Source organism: Sinocyclocheilus grahami, unplaced genomic scaffold (genome assembly GCF_001515645.1).
Source record: "Sinocyclocheilus grahami isolate Dianchi unplaced genomic scaffold, SAMN03320097.WGS_v1.1 scaffold318.1, whole genome shotgun sequence".
In the NCBI taxonomy this organism is placed as follows: Eukaryota; Metazoa; Chordata; class Actinopteri; order Cypriniformes; family Cyprinidae; genus Sinocyclocheilus; species Sinocyclocheilus grahami.
The window spans coordinates 600,916-617,067 of NW_015505497.1; the positions used below are offsets into that span (position 1 = coordinate 600,916).

At 34.7% G+C, this 16,152-nt stretch overlaps 1 protein-coding gene across 1 annotated transcript in view; it reads right to left on the reverse strand.

The window, feature by feature from the left end:
* Positions 1-16,152, reverse strand: part of ssbp2b (single stranded DNA binding protein 2b) — a 73,924-nt gene that overhangs the window by 1,832 nt on the left and 55,940 nt on the right. The window contains exons 6-16 of the mRNA XM_016294479.1: positions 6,567-6,626; positions 6,144-6,210; positions 4,951-5,021; positions 3,752-3,819; positions 3,600-3,645; positions 3,427-3,462; positions 2,112-2,166; positions 1,437-1,507; positions 1,212-1,290; positions 902-930; positions 588-686 (exon numbers count right to left, since the gene is read on the reverse strand). Coding sequence (XP_016149965.1) covers positions 588-686; positions 902-930; positions 1,212-1,290; positions 1,437-1,507; positions 2,112-2,166; positions 3,427-3,462; positions 3,600-3,645; positions 3,752-3,819; positions 4,951-5,021; positions 6,144-6,210; positions 6,567-6,626 — 681 coding nt within the window. The remainder of the gene's footprint in view (positions 1-587; positions 687-901; positions 931-1,211; positions 1,291-1,436; positions 1,508-2,111; positions 2,167-3,426; positions 3,463-3,599; positions 3,646-3,751; positions 3,820-4,950; positions 5,022-6,143; positions 6,211-6,566; positions 6,627-16,152) is intronic.

Below are 16,152 nucleotides of genomic sequence, written 5' to 3' on the forward strand. Positions count from 1 at the left end.
GTGAAAAGTTGCATGTTTGTAATAAACAGATCCATCAAGGCATTTCAACGTCAAACCACTGCTTCTGGCCAAAATACAAGTCTATAATCCATAATAACACTTCATTCTGTGAAAAGGTCCATCTGCTGTCATCCTCTCACATCAAAATCCACCAAGATATCTGTTTAGAACTGTTTTCATTAGTAAATGGTGCTTGATCTGTGCATATTTCTTTTCTGATTCAGAAGAGATTACTTTTATTAATGTAGAACGTAATATTATGGATAGAGGACTCTATCCATAATGGTTTTAAGTTAAAAATGCCTTAGTGATGGATTTGTTTTGTACAAACATGCAGCGTTTTGCTTCACAAGACATTAATTGATGGACTAAAATCATATGGATTACTGTAATGTTTTTATCAGCTGTTTGGACTCTCATTCTGACGGCACCCATTCACTGCAGAGGATCCATTGGTGAGCAAGTGATGGAATGCTACATTTCTTCAAATCTGTTCCGATCAAGAAACAAACTCTTCCACATCTTGGATGACCTGAGTTTGAGTAAATCTTTAGCACAAATGCACTAGCACACAGGAAATGACATACACTCTCATTCTGGAAAGGGTTGAGGAAATTTCCGCCCATTTCTCCGTCATCTCTAGGAGTTCCAGGCTGGTTGCTCATGCTTAGGTTACCAGGAGAGTTCTGTACAGATAGATAGTGTGATTGTTCAGTCCAAAAAGGTTTGTGTATGAAGATTAGGGCTGTCAATTTAACACATTTTAATAATAATAATTATAATAAAAGCTGAACTTTTAACAAGACAAGAAACCAAAAATGCCCATCTATCATGTAATGAATTTGATTGAAATATTAATAAATTGACAGTCCTAATTAAAATATGAAACAACAACTCTTACCTTGGGCATACTGTCCATGTCAGCTGACCCTAAAGAAATCATATAGATTTCGGATTTTTAAATTATACTGTAGATGTATAGTTGCAAAGGCAGTACTTTTAAAATGCACGATTAATCTTCAATGACCACAAGGTGGCATAATCACGCAAGACAAAAAATGACAACAAATCAGGAATTCAAGCATGAAAGCTGCGATTTCACATTGAATTATGACATGCTTTGATACTCTCCAAGCAAAGTAAGTGGACAGCACTCAAAGATGTCTAAGAGTACGTTCTAAAGTGGTTGTTTGTATTAGAGAAGCTCTTACCTAATGATCCATTCATGTGATGAGGCTCCATTCCTGCCATGCCGCCCATCGGACCATCTCCACCCGGACCAATAGGGAACTGTTAAACACACACACAAGCTCATTTAACGTTATTTTAAAAACTACAGAGAAAGTTTTGTCAGTAAGTACAGAATGAACAAATGCAGCTCAATATGAACTGAGTTGCATGTGTGTAAATATTTTAAACTCATCAGGCTCTCTTACATTTTGCCTGTTTCCTCCGGGCGGCACTGTGTTGATCATGGTGTACATATTTTCTCCAGAGTTTGTCGAGTCTGTAGAGGAAGAGCCAAACATACAAGTGCATCAACAACGTTTCAGCCAATGCTCAACTGATAAGGCTGGAAAATGTATTTGGACACTTTTGGTCACTAAAGACACAGTTAATTATGTAAGTAAATAAATATTTATAAGTTTTAAAAACAAAAAATGATTCAAATAAATAAAAAGATATAAATATAAATACAAAAAAAAGTTATTGTTATAAAAAATATATAACATTTATGAAGTAAAATAATGCTATTGGTATCATTTAAAATTTTAAATAAATATATATAAATAAAACATTTACATATAAGAAATGTATTTTTATAAATTACAAATTATTTAAAAAGTAAAATGATATGCATGTACATAAATAAAACAAAATATTGTATTGCTTTATTTAAAAAAAAATGTTATTGTTAGTTATAATATAAACATTTTATAATTAAAACAATACATTATATAAAAATATATTATATAAATATATATATACTTTATGTTTGTGTGTGAACTTTTTTTTATATCTAATTTTATTTTATTTTATTTTTCCCCCTCAATATATCTATCCATAATTAAATTCATATTTGCATGAAAAACTATCTTCTGCAGTCCTACCTGCAGGGCTAGGCATGATGGGAGTCCCCGGGGGCCCTCCTCCTCCGGGTGGACCCTGAGAAAGAGAGAAGACAAATATTGTTCTGAATCTCATGTAACACAGATTAATTAGTTATATTTGCATGCACTTATGGCATGTACAGGTGTAATTGTGAAGACAGTCCTGTGTGTGTGTGGTTCATGACAGAGACCTGAGGCCCTTGCTGTGGTCAGCACTGTGCATATCTGCTTCATCCTCCCTCTTCCCAAATCTAATTATCTCTCCCCCTTTCTGCTGACTCGGCTCTGCTTTCCCGAGCAGCTCGTCTTGTCTGGCTGCTTTCAGTGAGCTACCACAGCTTCCCTTCCACAAATCATCTCAGGCGGGAGTTACTGACAGCAGTTTAACTGAATATCTTGTGTAAATGTCTTAAAATGACGTGTTTAATCACACTGGGTATCTCAAATGTGCTTCAATGTATCTGGCAATGTCTAGTTGTGTGAGATTTTCACTTGATTTTTCACCAGTTTTTTAGATGTCATTCTACAAGCTGAGATTGTGAAATTGTGCCTCATTTAAACAAATATACATATTCAATATATGACATAATATAATACTATATCCAGTACAAATGTCTAAACATTCTTAAATCAAAACACATTTGCTAGAGAAGCAAAATGACTTAAGATTTGACGTTTTTAAAGAAACTATCCAAATTAAGTGAGTTTATGCTTAAAGCAAGAAAGAAATGGGGTGAGAAAAATAAACTTAATTCAAAGAGAAAATATTTTTTCTGACCTCACTGGCAGATAATTTTTATTTAATTTTATTTTTTCATAAAACAGTACTTAAAATTGTCATTTTGCATCTCCTAAATGTATCTAGAAAATACAATTTCAGTCTTTCTACTTAAAATGTAAAAATGTTTCTTGAGCACCAAATCAGCATATTAGAATGATTTCTGAAGGTTCGTGTGACACTGAAGACGGGATTAATGATGCTGAAAACTCAGCATTGTATCACAGAAATCAATTAAATTTTACAATATATTACAATAGACAACAGCTATTTTAAACTGCAATAATATTTCACAATTTTACTGTTTTTACTGTATTTTTGATTAAATAAATGCAGCTTTGGTGAGCAGGAGATACTTAATTTAATAACAAAAAAAACTTTTGACCAAACAGTATTTAAATATTTTCTAGTAATAACTAGTAACAACATTTATTGGCTTCCACGACTGAGGACGCAGAACTATCTGCGATCTGATGCATGTCTAACAGCTGGACGTGAGCATTCATGGCTGTAAATTGAGAGGGTCACAGCACTTACCACATATCCCCCTGGAGATGCTGAGGAGTACGGGATCTTAAATGCCACGTGGATCCGATCAGACAGAAAAAACAGAGAGAATGTCAACAAATCCGATGCTCTTCAAGTGCAAACATTTACCTACAGCTGTAGTGGCTGACTTTTCACAAGGACTGATTGGAGAAATGACTCACCGAGTTGGAATTTGGTGGATTTGGCCACGGTCTTCCTCCGGGACCCCTGTAATAGGGAGAGACGTGTTGTACTCATTGACTATTGTATGGCTAAGTAGGAAATAATCTTTGTTATTAGGCAAGTACTTGTTAGTGTAATAGGAAGTACGTACATATTCATCCCAGGCATCCCAGGACCCCCAAGAGCATTGAGTGGTGGTCTCATGCCTCCTCCATATGCCTGGAAAGATAGAAAGAAATGTAGTGAAGTGTCTTTGCATTTAGTTTCGATGAGAGATCTAGGGCTGCCCCCTAATAGTCGACTAATCATTAGTCGACCAGAGAGACTTGGTCGACCAAAATTTTATTGGTCGCAGGAAAAAAAAATCCCCAGGTGAAGTCATGCAGTTTGTGACTAACAGATCGTTAACAGCTGGTCTATGGTAATACAGTTCATCGGGCAGGACATCCAAACGCTCGCCTATCATTCATCGACCTCAAATATGGCTTATCACCTGAAATATGTAAGTATTAGCAACTTTACATGGCCGCTCAATCTAATGTTAAGCTAGAGAAATGTGCGTTAGTGTCTGTGCGGAGTGTAGGAGCTCACTCACAGCAGGACAGATGGAGGCGCCGGTGAGCTCACTTACTCCTAAAATACTCTGTCAGTTTTGGTAATTCAGATAAGAGTAATACATCTTTCATTAGTGTCTGTGCGGAGTGTAGAAGCTCACTCACGCCGGTGAGCTCACTTACTCCTAAAATACTCTGTCAGTTTTGGTAATTCAGATAAGAGTAATACATCTTTCAAATCTGTAAACAAAACGTGCTTTTGTAAAATAATGAAAGCAAACATGATGCACTTTCTGCCGTCTCGGTCTCTGTGAACTTGAGCGCGAAACTCTGTGTATATCTTTGCCTTACAGACATTAAAAATATATCTATAGAAAGTGAAACTAATTCTCAGATTATGTAATCCGTATGAAACACACATACAAGCGCAGCAGTACTGCAGAGATGATGAGTCAGTGTCGCCGAATTCATCTCTTAAACCAAAACAAAGAAAACACTTGTTTATCAGTGAATTATTAAAATGTTAATGCAGTCTACTTATTGTTTTTCCCTGACACATTCATAATCATTCATTACTTCTGCTGGTGCACTGTGGCAAGCTTTATGCGTGTGCTTGAGTGCTTATTAGGCTATGTAGGCAATTAAAGGCTCATTATAATGATTTAAATGGTTTATTAATAAACGTGCGATTAGTCGACTAATGCTTGAACGACTGAACGACTACTAGTCGACCAGAAAAATCCTTAGTCGAGGGCAGCCCTAGAGAGATCAAAACATACGGGTGTGATGGTCATACCTGTGGCCCAAGGGGTACCATCCCTCTGGGCGGAGTCATTCTCTGCATAGCCCCGCCCATATTTGGATGAACTGTCCAATCAAATGATCAGATGGAAATGAGTGGTAAATGCATTAGTTGAATCTCATAAAAGCAGTCAAGAAATGCCCCAAAAATTTAAAAAATAAATGTAATATATATATATACAGTGGGTACGGAAAGTATTCAGACCCCCTTAAATTTTTCACTCTTTGTTATATTGCAGCCATTTGCTAAAATCATTTAAGTAAATTTTTTTCCTCATTAATGTACACACAGCACCCCATATTGACAGAAAAACACAGAATTGTTGACATTTTTGCAGATTTATTAAAAAAGAAAAACTGAAATATCACATGGTTTAGTTGAATCTCATAAAAGCAGTCAAGAATTTAAGGGGGTCTGAATACTTTCCGTACCCACTGTATATACTGTATATATACTGAATTAATGTTGTCAATTTACATTTCTATTAGAATATATTTTGACATAATATTAATAATGTGCATTTAATATGGTAATATTAAATATTCGCTATTACTATAGTAATATACATATTAGAATAATAAAAGTGGATATTTAATATAGAATAATATATAATATATAAATGACCTCTGTATATATATTGAATTAATGTTGTCAATTTACATTTCTATTAGAATATATTTTGACATAATATGAATAATGTGCATTTAATATGGTAATATTAAATATTCGCTATTACTATAGTAATATACATATTAGAATAATAAAAGTGGATATTTAATATAGAATAATATATAATATATAAATGACCTATTTTAATTTAGGAGCATAATATTTTCATGACAATTAACCATCAAGCAATTGCTCTCATTATTATAACATGAAACAAAACAACATTATTATTTAATTTATGATGATTAAAAAATAAAACTTGTCCAGACTTGATTTTCATTACTGAATTACCATAATGAGAATGAGATATTTTTTTCTCGCATTACGATAATGAGAATTCTGGGGGAAAAGTGCTTAATTGTTATGAAAATAATGTCATCATGGACAAAATGGTCCTAAAATAGGCTTCATTTTCTTTACGTAAAATATAATTTATTTTTCGTTTTGATTCAGGTGTTAAATATGACCCAAATATTTCTTTGTGAGATTCACATTATAAGGTTTAATTGCAAGCAAACCTTGTTGTCTTGATGGGTCCATACCACTGGGTAATAACGGCTGGTTTCCAGGGACTCCACCTAACGCCTGAACCAGTAAGATACAGTACAAATTAACATACACTTGTCAACATCTTCCAAGCAGGAGTAGATAAGGCCCATTAGGTGCCCTTGGGCTATGACATTAGATCAGGACCCAAAATATCACATTCATGCAGTCTGACTGGAAATAAAATGTATAGCCTTAAGCGACAGGAAAAGGAAAAAAATATATTATTTGAGGGAAATATTAGTCTTGGCTGAAAAGTCTTAGCATGACTCACAGCAAGTCAATTAGACAAGACTACAATAAAACATTTAAAGCTCCAATCACTCCATTATGAGTTTGTATTTCTATATTGAGATGGCATTGTGTATTAAAACTAAACTGAAATGGAAAAGCACCTGGTTGGGTATTCTGAGAGGAGGTCTGGGGCCGCCAGGATAACGAGATGACATGAAAGGCTAGAAAAAAGAAGAGATATCACGTGAAATCAGCAACTTCCTACTGTAAAGTCAACATAAAATCAAAATTGAGTAACGTATATTGGCTCACTAAAACCGTCACTAAAGAACCAGCTAGATAGCCAGCAGTGACCATACTGAACTGGGTCTTTTTTAAGATCAGTACACAGTGAACTAGCTTTACTTCAGCTCTGGGGGCATTTACTTAAAGCTCGAGCAAATCAATAGCACCGAGAAAGTCTCAGGAGAACAGAAAACAATTATTTCCAAGCATCCAAGCGAACGAGGCCATTTCCACCTCCACATCTGAGGTAAGATTAAGAAAAAACCCTTGATGACAAAGTAAACATACTACATGTATCTAAGACGAGAAGGCTCAAGAAAACATCCCTATATACACTACAGAACAAACGGTTGGGTCGGTAAGATTTTTTAATGTTTTTGAAGAAAGTCTCTTATGCAAACATACAGTAAAAACAGACATTTTCTGAAATATTACAATTTAAAATAACTTATTTCCTAATTTAATATATATTAACATGTAATTTATTCCTGTGATGCAAAGCTGAATTTTCAGCATCATTACTCTAGTCTTCAGTGTCACATGATCCTTCAGAAATCATTCTAATATACTGATTTGTTGCTCAAGAAACATTTCATATTATTAACAATGTTGAAAACAATTGTGCTGCTTAATATTTTTGTGGAAACCATGATGCATGATTTTCAGGTTTCTTTGATGATTAAAAAGTAGTAGAATGAATTAATATATTAAATTTTTTAAAAATTCTATATATATATAAACAGATGTACTGGCAGTAGCAAGTCTCGTTACTTGCTCTGTCGCAGCAGCAACGTAGCAGATCTATGCCGCCAAGACCAAATACATTAACATACTCATGTAGAGCTTGTAACACTCCAAAGAGAAAGGAAAACGTGAAATCGCATCATATGACCCCTTTAAAAGGTGTCTATTGATCAGTTCACAAGGCTCTGGTGGTCACGTCTCATTTCAGAGATCAAAGCTCAGGCGAGTGGCCAATCTGTTTTTGGGCCAACATCTATCGATAATTAAGGGCAATAAGAGGTAGTCATTATGATGTGAAAATTGGACGTCTTCACTGGGTTTTCATGAAAATGCAGCTCTTTATTCATCAAAGGGAACGCAAACGTGGAGAGAGATGTTGTTGTGCCTTGAACACAATGCAAACGCAATGCATTTTCAGTCACATTTCTATATGTGTGCATCTCTTATAAAATATAGCCAGAATTACAGAAGCGCTTAAGTCCAAACAAAAGGTTGAGGGTCTTCAAAAGCAGACACTCAACATATTTAATTCTTCATACTGCATGAGGAACATTTCCACAAACACAAAAGTAAGTTCAGATTCAGAGTGTGGATTTTCATGAGTCGTGATGATCTAAGTAAGTAACCATAGCAACAGCAGGCTGCTTGAGTACTTTCTGTTAGGATTCATATCAGCCAATGCATCGATAGAACAAATACTGACATTATCTATTACTTTATCAGATTTAAATTTTCACAAATTTTCAAATAAAAAATTCAGGGATCTCACACTCTTTCTATTGGAGTCATTTGTGATGGCTGAACATGTTCAAATAATTTTGATTCATATTGATTCACTAATGAATCATTCAGAACAATTTGACTCAAGTAACCATAGCAACAGCAGGCTGCTTGAGTACTTTCTGTTAGGATTCATATCAGCCAATGCATCGATAGAACCAGGGGCGTAGCCATCATTTCAAAAGTGGGGGGGACGGAATTTTCACAAATTTTCAAATAAAAAATTCAGGGATCTCACACTCTTTCTATTGGAGTCATTTGTGATGGCTGAACATGTTCAAATAATTTTGATTCATATTGATTCACTAATGAATCATTCAGAACAATTTGACTGAATTGGTTCAAAAGAACAGTTCTCTCACAAAGTTACACAAGATCAAAATCTAGATAAATTATATATTGAAGATCAGAACAAAAATACTATAATCACCACAGAAATTTCAATGGAAAACTGTTTTCCATGACTTTTAAAAATATTTAAATTATTGTATGTATTGTTCAGAAGAATTTTTGGAGTTTAAAATTAAATTTTATGGAAGTCTTAACATGATCTCAGAAACATACAGTTTGATCATAGCTCCATAATATTTAAACTGACAGTATAGCTGTATAGTAATTCTTGAAGAATTTGATAACAGACGTTTGAGATCTCTGACTGCTGAAATCTGAATCATGATGTACCTAGACTAGAAAGAGCGTTACGTGTCTGTCTCTCTGGTGGGAGCTGGATTACAGTAAGAGTATGTGAGAAGCGGTACATCCGCTCAGGGACCGGGCTCAGTTGCTCAGCGCTGTCTGACATGCTCACAGCGGCCCAACACACCTCAGTCACTGATTAATTATGGACCGAGGTGAGAGGCCTGCATTTGTCCTCTTTAATAATAGATGAGTGAGGTCTGTGGACTTCACCGAGGTGAACAGAAAGGTCTCCTTACAGGTAGAAGCAGCAGACAGTACATTCTCAGCCCATGTTTACTACCCTCAGGTTACAAGCCATGCTGATCAAGAACCAAATCCCTCAAAGTACTGTACTGTACCACTGACCACAAACACACTCCAGTCTAATATGTTTCATGAATACCTGCCCAGGTCTAATATCTAAAAGCCAGAATAAAACGGAACAGGCCATTCATCTAATCTAATATCTGTCCACTGCATAATTCATGGCTTAAGCTTTCTAAAAATAACACATCTCTCTAACAGGTTTTGGCAAAAAAAGGCACAAAGAAGGTGATTCGGCTAAAGGCTGGAATTTTGAGCGTGTCTGTACGTGCCTGTAAACTAGTCTATTTTTACAACTTATTAATGAAATAAAGTGAACCTGCACCAGGGAATAATATCAAGGATGCATTGACATTCTATAGAAATTTGGGCAGATAACTGGTAAATAACTGACAACTAATGTTATAAATTTACACAAGTTTGTGTGTTGTTTTAAAGCATTCTTTCAATCTAGAACTGCACATGATTCAAGACATCAAAACTTAATGTATATAATACACAAGATAATATAAAAATAACATATACCTATCATTCATCCTTAAAATTATACTATTATGATGCATACTATAATATAATATAACAATAAAATACATATCAATATATCAATGCACTCTTAAAAATGATTTTTGCAATACAGAAATATCATTATATTGCCTATTCCCAAATAGTAATAAAAGTAAAAAATTATGAGCAAATCATGAAAAAGCATGAAATGGATAATTAGTGAATGCATGAATAAATTAATGAACAAACAAACATACTTCAAAAAAAAAAAAAAAAAAAAGGTAAGCTTAATCAGACAAAGACTGTTGCAGAGGCTGAATCACTACACAAAGACAAAACAACTGAAAAACTTACTTCAAACGCTCAGCACCAGCTCAGCGCGTTCTACGTTCATCATATTTTCCATCATTAAAACCCCAACAATGCCGCAATGCTAACGCCATGTCTCATCACAGATGTTCTGTTGTAGAACATTTTGTATATATATATAAATATGTATATATTTATGCATTAACACATTCTGGTTGCTTTTGCTGATTAAACATGGATTAAACAGATGGCACTTTAAAGTCTCAATGCTTTAAGCTGAAAGCCAAGAATAAAGTTGTCAATTTCGTCAATTACAAAAACGTTTTTAAGCTCGCATGAGGTGGTATTTCAGGCAATTCAAAAAAAGAATATATCGTAAAACTGCAATGAAAACAGTTTTTCGCATTTACAGGTCACCTGGCGTACATAAAAATCACAGGATCATTCTTTAATGTACTACAACCTCAAAGAAACACCTCATATGTGGCCACTCTCAAGTTTAAGGGGCTGGATGGATGGATAAACCCTTTTTTACACTGCACATGTTTATACCAGCCGCGCCGTTGCACGTAAGATCCCAGAAGCGGCTCTCCACACGGCTTTTCCCCCCCCTTTCGATTAAAAATAATGGCTAGTGCGGTGGCTGCGATATACGTAAACCTACCAACATCTGTCACCATGATTTTTCGTGAGAGGAAAAATTAAGTTTTAGTCACATAACATTGGTTAATGAAAACGCTGCCATTTTGCAATAGTTATTTATAAAATATCGCAAAAGTTTTGCACAAATCTGTAATGAAACGCACCTACTAGTTAATTGTTACTGTTGAGATACAATAATTATGGCACTTAAGCACAAATATAGCATAGTTTGCTTGACTACAAATGGCAATAACAGATTATTTATATTTCAACATATAGTTCTTACACTATGTTCAGGCATTAAAAATACAAAAAAAATGCTATATAAATCTTATTCCGTCTTAAATATAGATGTACACTGTTTCCAAGAGAAAAAGTAACATTAGGTCATGCCATCAGTCACGGGGCACTGGAGGGCGAGGGCCAGCTGGTAATTAGGTGTTGCTTTGAGAACACATTTTAAGGGCAGGACAGGACGTCTCGGGGGACAATAGCATCTTTGAGTGAGAAATGACACGCCTCAGTGTTCTTAGAGAGGAGAAAGTGGGAGTGTAGAGAAAGTTAAAGATGAGAGGCTGGAATGGAGCGGAATGCGGATGCAGCGCCTTTAATAATGCATCTGCTGCTCTTCTGCTCTCGTTCCCCTGGAATCATCTTGACTTCAACATCCTCCAGCTCGTTCCGTGCATGTGTGGTCCCAGAGCCCTCCCGCTGGCCTGAAGCTCATCTGTAACGCTACAGCACTCCGCTAACACATGGCCAACGTACTTTAAAGGGTTAGCTCACCAAAAAAAGAAAAAAGAAATGAGGATTCTATCATCATTTACTCACCCTCATGTCGTTCAAAACCCGTATGATTTTCTTTCTTCCGTGGAACGTTTTTTTGGAGCTTGACAGCCACCATTATGGAAAAGAGCACTCTGGATGTTTTGCAATAGATCTTCATTTGTGTTCCACAGAAGAAATAGTCACAAAAAAAAAATCCATTTGGGCTTGAACTATTCCTTTAATATACAAAATCCTGTGTTATATTAGTATCATTGGTATACTATTATAGCTTTTGTTTTTGTTTATTAGTTTCATTTTTAAATATGCCTATTTAGTATTTATACATTTTTATTTATTAGTTTTACTTAATTTAGTATAATTTTTTAGTACTTATACTATAATTATACTATAAAAACAATATTTGTTTTATTTAGATAACAGTAATAACCCTGTGACAATCATGCAATAATTTTTTTCAACATTAAAATTTTTTTTTGCAAGACGTTAGACAAATAATACAAAATAATTATACATAAAAGTAAAGTATAATATACGGTTATAAAAGGGTAAAATATAAGGTTTCTTTTATATTTTTTCAATACTGTTAAAATTATTTTGCAAGGATTTGATACAAATAATATGAAAGTATTATACATAAAATTAATGCATATACAATTTGCTTTGCAACTAGCTAAAATAAAATGAATACAGTTTTGTATATTTTATTTTTGTCACGTTTATGGACGGTTTTTGTTTTGTTTTCCCTGTGTTCCTGCATGCCCTTATTTTGGTCCTTCCGGTTCCTGTCCCCATTTAGTTCTATTTGTTCCAGGTGTTCCTAGTTATTAGTTATCCTCCTCACCTGTCTGCCCCTCGTTATCTGCCCTATTTGAGTTCTAGCCCGTTCTGTTCTCCCTTGTCCGGAATTGTATATGTCTACCCTTGCTACGTGTGTTTTCCTGGTTCCCTGGATATGATTAAAGTCTATGGGCCTGTTTACGGTTTGATTTGTTCAAACGTTTCCATTTACACTTGGCCACATAAATGTGTTGTCGCAAAACGGATATAAATCCGATCTTCAATTCCCTCGAATGCCACCCTCCGCGCGTCGGTAGCCCCCCGGGATCGCTTGATCGGTCGGCGCCGGACCGCGAATTTAACCACCCGTAACTCCCGAACCCCGGGGGCTATCGATGTGGGAGTGGTCTCATTCGAAAGCGGGTCTCTAGACGTACACTCGATTCGCGTTCGAGAGGGTTCCCCGAGCTGAAGGGATCCCCCGAATTTGATGTGGATTCGCCGTGCCGTTATGGAGATATGGCCGTTCAAAGTTTTAATGGTTTTCCATAGACTTAAGCTTTAAAGCGTTTCATCCAGGTCGCCAGTAGCAAACAGACTAAGCAATTACACCATTTCAAGCATTTTATCTGCGTTATATGTTCTGTAAAAAAAAAATCATATCGGCGGCATATTCGCCGATACCAATATATCGGCGACAGGCTCATATCGGCAAAATTATATATCGGTCGGGCTCTAGTCATAACCCCTCGATTTCCTGTTTTGTTTTGTAGAAAACATGGAAACACCAAAGACGCTTTAATATGTTGTTCGTTTTATTAGACAGGTGACGACCGCACAGAGTAGCATAATAACAGAACTTTCAAATGTATCTAGTATGATAAAACAGAGCTGCTTTTTTCCCCCCACCTACGCATGACCGGAAGGAGCGGAAGCGGTCGACTGTGGCATAATAAAAGCTCTGCTGCTTTCGAGCCGTGTGGTGCGCTCATTCGGCGGCCTCGTTTCGCTTCGACGGCTTTTCACCCTGCTATTCTACTACATTAACAAATCATTAGCTCATCCGTGAACATGATTTCTGCCCGAGTCCCGTCGGATTGCATCGGCTGTGGGGATGAAGACGACAACTCCCATGATTCCACACTCAGTCACGGCATCATCAAACTACGCCTTTACTCTTTGTTTATTTTGAATACACGCCCTACAGCGGCGAAAATGACATATTGTGCCTTTAATACAAGGTTTCAAAAATAAGAATTTAAATCAAATAATACAAAGTAATTATACAAAATATATGCAATTGTCTTGACTAGCTGAAAAAAGTTTTATTATACTTTATTTCAGTTAACTTGAATTTTAATTGAATTAAATTTTTCAATTAAGTAATTTTCTTTTATATTTTTCAACTATTTAAAATTTTTTTTTGCATTTCATTGGTTTCATAAATAAAACATGTATAAAAATTATCCAAGAATTCGATACAAATGATACAAAATAATTATACAGGAATATAATGTATATATGCAATTGGATTGGCATCTAGCTGAAATAAAATAATAATAATAATAATACGTTTTTAAATATATTATTTCAGTGAATGTTTATTTTATTTAAAACAATGAATCCTTTTTTGTAGTTTTATTTAACCCTGTGATGATCGTGCAACTATATACGCGCCACAAACTCAAATGTTGACAACCAAGACAGACTGTTCCCGTCAGAAACCGCAGGAGGCAGATGAGCCTTTGTTGAGCCACTTAAGAAAGATGATTTGATCTTCTTAGCTTATCGTTCTATTAGACGAGCACCATTAGCGATCTGCAGGGGATTCCTGTGCCCCCCGCCACACGCTTGGAGATCTGCTTCAGTCAGTCAGGCTGCTGGAATCCTGTCGCTCTTAATCAAACCAATTACAACACACTGGGCGTCAAATACCACAGCTCCTTAGCATGGTGACATTATGTACAAAGACGCCTGCTTTACGAGCACTCTATAAGCTGATGGGGCCAATCTGCCTCATAAGAACTCTTCGTCTAAAGCAATACCTAATATGTCAACACAGGTGTTGAGGTACACAAACTGCGGCGGTAAACATAGACTCTAGAGGATGTTTCCATTCTCCTTGGATAATGAGTGTTCGGTGCATCTGGGTCAAAGCGTCACGTCGCATCTGCACATCTTTCCTTCAAACTGGTGATTCAAGGCCACAAACTGCCACACCAGATCAAAATGAAAACATGCCACACTTTATTTGGAGTTACGCAGGTCAAAGGTCGGGCTTTTGAGGAGAAAACCTCTCTTTTGAGAATTCAGACCACAGTAATTTTGTCAAAACGGTTCAGCCTTTCAGAAAAAAGCCACAGATGTGTGTTTTGTCATTGTCAGCCATTTCTTCCGCCCGTGTTAATGTCTGAGGGATTTTAACACGTTGTTATGGCTCACAGAGACAGAATTAAAAGGATTCAAAGATGCCTTCATCCTAAAATCCAGTGAAAGATGTGGACAAGCTCCAGGTAAAGTCAAAGATCTGAAGAGTTGACTGAAGAGAAGTGAAGTGAGTGTGCACACATGAGTTGTTCTCAGTCACTCTAAGCCTGTGCAATTTGACTCGCATGCAAACTACCAAAAAAAAAAAAAAAAAAAAAGGTTCAAGTTCATACAGGGCTAGTTTATGACTGACTGCATGAGCCAGAAAGATCATATTATGTTCGAATGTTTAGTTAACATGATGGACATGAAGTTATATGCTCTTTGTAAAAGAAACATAAAAGACACATTTTCTAAAACATTTTTTATTATGCAGTAATATAAAGTTTTAAATAACCAAAATGTCGAAATTATTAAGTTTTAATTTTAGAAGAAAATGATTGTTATATTAATAATTATGATTATTAATATTAACAATAATACATTAATATATATTATTTTCTAATACCTTGATGTTGAAAAAATTTATATTATTATTATTCATAATTGTATTTATTAATAATAATAATACATAAATTACAATAATACATTATAATTTTATTTCAATTATTTTCAACAAATTGGAGTTAAAAAAATAATATTATGTATAATAAAAATATATATTTTAGATACTGGAACTGGTCACTATCTTATATTTTTCAACATTTTTGCTATTCAGCATTAATATGAGGTTTCATAATTAATGTATAAAAATAATTGTACAAGAACGAAATACAAATTATGCAAAAGAATTATGCAGAAATTCTATTTAAAATAGTTTCATGTCAACTACTCAAATACACCTAATTTTCTGTCAATAAAATATAGATTTTATACAGACTATGCTTATGTTCACAAATACCATACCACCCAGACTAGTTTTACATTATGTATACTATCATAATTGTATTTATTAATAATAATAATACATAAATTACAATAATACATTATAATTTTATTTCAATTATTTTCAACAAATTGGAGTTAAAAAAATAATATTATGTATAATAAAAATATATATTTTAGATACTGGAACTGGTCACTATCTTATATTTTTCAACATTTTTGCTATTCAGCATTAATATGAGGTTTCATAATTAATGTATAAAAATAATTGTACAAGAACGAAATACAAATTATGCAAAAGAATTATGCAGAAATTCTATTTAAAATAGTTTCATGTCAACTACTCAAATACACCTAATTTTCTGTCAATAAAATATAGATTTTATACAGACTATGCTTATGTTCACAAATACCATACCACCCAGACTAGTTTTACATTATGTATACTATGAATCTGTGAATCTGTGTGCATGAAGTATGCAGTATAAAACCTCAAAACACCCTATGGAAAATAATTCCCACAATGTGACATAATCAACTTGTCAAAAAAGAAAAATAAATTAAATATATATATATATATATATATATATATATTCAAGGCAA